Source organism: Vipera berus (genome assembly GCF_964194415.1).
Source record: "Vipera berus genome assembly, chromosome: 1".
Lineage (NCBI taxonomy): Eukaryota > Metazoa > Chordata > Lepidosauria > Squamata > Viperidae > Vipera > Vipera berus.
This window is the reverse complement of record NC_138202.1, coordinates 34,216,051-34,222,050: the sequence shown is the minus strand read 5'-3', so window position 1 is coordinate 34,222,050 and position 6,000 is coordinate 34,216,051. Positions and strand designations below refer to the sequence as shown.

General features: G+C 39.1%; 1 protein-coding gene across 6 annotated transcripts in view; it reads left to right on the top strand.

The window, feature by feature from the left end:
• The first annotated feature begins 4,553 nt into the window (after positions 1 to 4,553).
• Positions 4,554 to 6,000, top strand: part of KLC1 (kinesin light chain 1) — a 45,088-nt gene continuing 43,641 nt past the window's right edge. For 5 of the 6 annotated variants that reach the window (XR_014024558.1, XR_014024559.1, XR_014024560.1 and 2 more), the window contains exons 1-2: positions 4,563 to 4,694; positions 5,353 to 5,451. Coding sequence is in view for 1 of the 6 variants with exons in the window: in XM_081313292.1 (XP_081169418.1) it covers positions 5,375 to 5,451 (77 nt within the window). In the remaining 5 variants the exon portion in view is untranslated. Of the gene's footprint in view, positions 4,695 to 5,352; positions 5,452 to 6,000 lie in introns of all 6 variants that reach the window. The other variant, XR_014024557.1, reaches the window with a different exon arrangement.

Sequence of the window (6,000 nt, the reverse complement as noted above, 5' to 3'; positions counted from 1 at the left end):
AAAAGTCCAGTGTTGGAGCATTCACAACTTCTGAGGCAGGTTGTTCCATTGATTAATTGTTGTAATTGTCAGGAAATTTCTCCTTAGTTCCAGGTTGCTTCTATCTTTGATTAGTTTCCATCCATTGCTTCTTGTCCTGCCTTCAAGTGCTTTGGAGAATAGCTTACCATGCTTAGCTTCTGAACCAGACACAATTGACTTGGTGCTATCATCTGCTGAGTAATTTACCTTAGAATCAAATATAAAAATAGTTCACATTACAAGATTTTCTTACACAAAAACTGTATACCTGTACAGAGAATCTCAAAGCTGGTGAAGCCCAGGAGAAACATCTTGTCTCTATTCACACAATAGAAGTTTTCCCAAATTAGTATTCACACTAGTTATAGCCACTAGCCAACAATAGTGGTCTGTTTATTTATTTATTTATTTATTTATTGGGACTTATATGCCGCCCTATCTCCCAAGGGACTCAGGGCGGCTTACAACAATAAAAACAACAATACAAAAATTAAAAAACGAATTAAATAACAGCCCCAAAATAAATTAACTACAATTAAAAATTAAAACATATTTAAAAACCCATCATCAATCCAGGTCAGCCTGATGGAAGAGAAAAGTTTTGAGGTCGCGGCGAAAGGACCGGAGGTCCGGGGCCATCCGAAGCTCAAGGGGAAGCTGGTTCTTTTGAATTCATATTTAATTCAGAAAAGCCTATCTTTCTTGAATTATTTGAAAAATACTTCATTGTACTTCATTATACTAATCATATATTAAATGTATGTCCAAATAAAATATATCAAATATATCAAATCCTAGCAGTCATTTCCTGAAGCCAATGTTTTTCTTGGACTCCCTAGATCTAGAAGGACAAATAATTTGAGTCAGGATTGGGGGCCAAGTTAAATATTTCTTTTTTAGCCAGAGTTTTTGCTATGCATATGATTGAAAGCATAAACCAAATTCCTTCATCTTTTGCTGTGATAAGTTTTTTCCTTCCCTCTCCCCTATTTACTGAATCATTCATAAGAAGTGTGGTATTTCTGAATTTAAATTTTGGCATTCACAACTAAATATGAGCAAACTGTATTGAACAAAAATAACAAAGAACTGGATAAGAGAACAAAAGACAAGGGGAATATAGTGTTTGTGTGTGTGTGTGTGTGTGTGTGTGAGAGAGAGAGAGAGAGAGAGAGAGAGAGAGAACAATATAGTACAGTAGAAAAACTAATTCACAGACTTCCTTGAAAAGAGTATCAACCACGTAATATTAGGCTTGTCTTGTACATGGGAAGGCTTTGAAGGATTTGCCTTTTACATAGGAAGCTGAAGCTGAATCAGATCTTGTGGGCTCTGGGTGTATCTGCTTCATTTTTCTATCTGCTGTATAACATTACACAGATTACACAGATGACGTTCACATCTCTCAGTAGCAATCTTTTGAGTACACAAATTAGGAACAGATGTTAAAAAGACAAAAAGAAATGGGCAGATGGGCTTGAAGGGACCACATTCTAGATGTAGACTACAACTTAAGTGTAATATTAATGTTTTACAGCTGAGTATAGGAGTTAAAGCAGAAAGAAAATTTTAAAATCAGCTTTTAATAGTTCCAAAATAAGCCTCTGTAATAGAGGAATCTCTAGCAAAACATGCTAGCATCCCAGAGGGATAAGCGTTTACTTTTCCTACACATAAGGAGTCAGCCAGATATCATGGCAGGATAGCTGACAAGCCAGTAAAAAGCAGCTGCAAGATATAGTACATATAGTATGAGGCTATTTGGTGTTCTATGTAGATACTGAGATAGTTCACACAATCTAATATAAATATAAATTTGCAGAGACCATTTTTTCTTCCTAGAAATTTTGTTCCTGAAAAGTCTGGTTGGTGATTTAATAAACAATTATATGTTGAGTCATACCATGTGTCCATTAACTTCTAAATGTTTTCTGATCCACATCATTGTCCAAGCTTTCTAAAACAAAAAAGTGGACTTTTATTATTCTTTTTTCCAGTTAACCAAAGCAATTTAGTGTGAATGTTTGTGCTTCTTTGGTATAGTTCCATCCCTTTATTTTTAAAACAATCCCAAGTTACCTTCCAAGGCAACTGTGAAATATTCCCTTGTGACCTTCCGGGAGCTTATAAGTTATAATGCCAGCCACTTCGTTGGTAGGCAGGTGTTATCTAAAGACAACAAATCATTTAATAAAAAAGAGTAGAAGTAGAGCAAGCAATTGGAATGTCTAAAATAATATGTAAAACAAGCTACCATTTTAGAAACATATCATTTAAAGGGAAAATGAGGTGAAGTTCTATGAGAGAAAAAGTATACATAAACTTTTGGATATACAAATAAAACCTGTGTGTCATATATATAAATTATATACAACCAAAAGTCAGGTCCCATAGGCCAATCACAATTTTTTCAGAGAAATATTATTGTAAGTGTTTACAGATAGTGTTTGACTTACAACCATGTGTTCAGCCATGGAAATTACAAAGGTGAAGACACAGGAAGCAACAGCAAGCATTTGTTCATTCCTGAACCTGGTTCAGCAAGCAAGTCAGCAAGAATTCATTCAACCAGCTGCCTTCTCTCTGAATTATCTGCATCAACCTTTTGCTGTCTCCTTTTCCGATCCAGCTTCTCCAACAAACATTTTGTACTTCCTTAATTCTTTCTTTCTGAAGACAGCGCTGTCTTCAAAAACAGGTAAGGGTAATAGAAACAGGAATGCTTCTATTTTCCAGCACATAGGTTATATTGACCTGTTAGTGTTGTGATTTTAAATATTTAATAGTTAAGTAAAATTAATATTTTTATTATTTGTAAACATACAGAAACATGTACAACTTTCTAGACTAATATTTATTTTTAAACACATTGTATACATTCCCAGCATTTTATTTGACATGAAATCCTTCATTGTGTTGTAGAAGAGTAATGGGGAAAAAGATAGTCTGCCAGGATAAAATCAGAAGAATTAGGAAATTTGAGAGCTAAAATGAAGACAATGAACCAGGAGTCCTAGGATCTCAGACATCAGAGATATTTTCTAGAGGATGGTAGTGTTGTTGGCAACAAAACAGCAAAGAACTCTGCAACACCATAAAGATTAACAAATTCATTATTTCTGAAATGTTTGTGGATCATAATTCACTTAATAGGCATGTACAGTGGTTTTGAGATCCGAGAAAGAATATTCTCAGCAGGAAATGGTGAACAAGATGTCGAGACTCTAGAAAGAGTACAGAGAAGAGCAACAAAGATGATTGGGGGACTGGAGGCTAAAACATATAGGGAACGGTTGCTGGAACTGGGTATGTGTAGTTTAATGAAGAGAAGGGTGAGGGGTGACATGATAGCAGTGTTCCAATATCTCAGGGGCCGCCACAAAGAAGAGGGAGTCAAGCTATTCTCCAAAGCACCTGAAAGCAGGACAAGAAGCAATGGATGGAAATTAGTCAAGGAGAGAAGCAACCTAGAACTAAGGAGAAACTTCCTGACAGTTAGAACAACTAACCAGTGGAACAACCTGCCTCCAGAAGTGGTGAATGCTCCAACACTGGAAGTTTTTAAGAAGAGACTGGACAGCCATTTGTCTGAAATGGTATAGGGTTTCCTGCCTTAGCAGGGGGTTGGACTAGATGACCTCCAAGGTCCCTTCCAACTTATTATTATTATTATTGTTGTTGTTGTTGGTATTATTATTATTATTATTATTATTATGAACTGAAAAATACTGTACTGGCTTTCCTAAATTGTCAAGCTACTATCACGGTACTAGGATAAATATTGTTTAGTCATATACATCAGATTGTATATATCAACAGACTCAGTATAAAAGCACAACTACTGCTTTTAAGTTATTGTTCATAATTTTTCCTGCCCCTTTCACTATTTTCTTCTTTCCCACTTTGAAAACAGCAATTACCCCTCCCCCCACACAGATATTCTTTCTTGAAGCTATACTTATTTGATGCAGTGGACTGAGATCCAGAACAACTAAGTGATCCAAATTTATGTAACAAATAAATATGTGCCCTATGGAATATCTTATTCCCTGAGGTGAGATTGGCTCCCACCTTTCCGAAGGAGCCTGAAGAACTGGCTCTGCCAGATGGCTTGGGGTCCTAAGGGGCGGGGGGGGGAGGGAAGAAAACATCACATTGGAGGTGGTTGTTGAATTAAGAGCCGCATCCCCCCGCGCATCCCGCTTCATTATTGGCATTCACGAAATGATCGCACCACCATCTACTAACTAGACGACGCATCACAACGTAAGCCAGAGAGAATGACAAATATCGATCGGCCACAATTAAAACCCCGGATTTCCCCCCCCCCGCCCGCAGTGTGGCGCATGCGTGCTATGGCAAAGCCTTCGCGGATTCCTCCCTCGCGCTTCTAACTTTTCCAGCTCTCTGTCCGCCCTGCATCCCCAGCTTCTCGGAACCAGTGACATCATGGCCGTGGGCACGCGCAGAGTTGTGGGCCGGGAGGGAACCGCCATTTTCGGAAAGGAGAGGGGTGGGGCTAAGGCCGGTCAGTCAGGCTTGGGAAGCCGGGAAGAAATTATCTCCCGGCCGTGAGAACTGAGGTATAGGGGGGCAACGGCGGTGCTGGGGTCTCCCCCGCCCCGTGATTGACAGCCCGGTCTTTCCACCCGGGCGGTGAAATCATAGCAGGGGTGAGTATCGGCACTGGGTCCCCGCCGCCTTATTAGCATCCTTTCTCCTTTCTTCGCCACCAAGGGAACCGGGCGGCCTGCCGCCCATCAAAAATGCGGATCGCTTAGGACTAACCGGCCAAAGTGGTGGCAGCCGTGGGCGCCAGTTGTAGGAAGAGCTCCGAGTGTGTACTTGTAGAATTGGGAGTAGATGAGAAGGACAAAGTGGTGCTCGCCAGCCGCAGCACCGAAAATGAGAAGCGGGTCCTGTGTGGGAGTGGATAGGATAGGTTCCTGGGTGGGGTGATGGAAGAAGGGATGTCACACTGGGGCGTGTTGAGCAGCGCATCTGAGAAGATGAAGAAGGTCATAGGAAGCTGATAGCAATTCTGTGTAAGGTGTCTTCTGTTGTCAATTTCTCATCTACAAGAAAAAGCTGATTTCGGTGCCTGTAAGTGCTGGACTAATCTCTGATGACAACAGCCATCCTTAGTCTGCTGCTGATGTTGCTCTTCCGAATGGAAAAACAGCTAATTGAGGAAGGGAGATTGAAGAGGAAGGAACTAGTTTGTTAGTTGGGCATGTGTTTCTCTGACTTCCCTTTCCCCCCACTTGTGCTTACTGTCCCTTCCCTGCTTTTGACAATTTATGTTGCAATTTGGGACCTGACAACATCCAGGAATGGTGACATCTGTAGAATCATGAAATATGATCCTTTGGATATTCAGATCTGCATAGTTAATGACCTATTTTTCTTCTGCATTAGAAATCCCTTCAGGTTGGTTTTACATTTTTTTTAAGTTATTAAAAGCTTGTGTCCACCAGCCACAACTTCACATAACACAGCTTTGTATGTAGATTTTTAATGTATATCATTATTGATTATTGATATAAAGCTATGAAAACATGGTTTTCCAGGCATCTTTTTATTGCAGGGTTGTTGTTTTTTTGCATTCTATACTTTACCCTTATTTTCTTCAATAGGTAGATATTTCTGGGGTTCATGTGTTTGTTTGCTTTTTCCTGATATGAGATCAGAAAAATGATAGCGGTCTTGTTTTCCATTTTTCTGTGTTTTGAGTTTGTAGGCAGATCCAGCAGTTGTTTTTTTTAAAGACTTTTTTATGGCTAGAAAATTTTGGTTGAGAAAAATGCAATAGCAAAGCTTATTATCTGTATGCATTATGATGGATAATCTTGATAGGATTTCAGCTTGTTTAATAATTTATAGAGCTAAATTTTTAATATCTAAAAGCTGCACCTTTTGCTTTAGGCTACTGATATGTAAGTTTTAGAAAACTGTGGAAGTATTCATTCCATTTTGCAA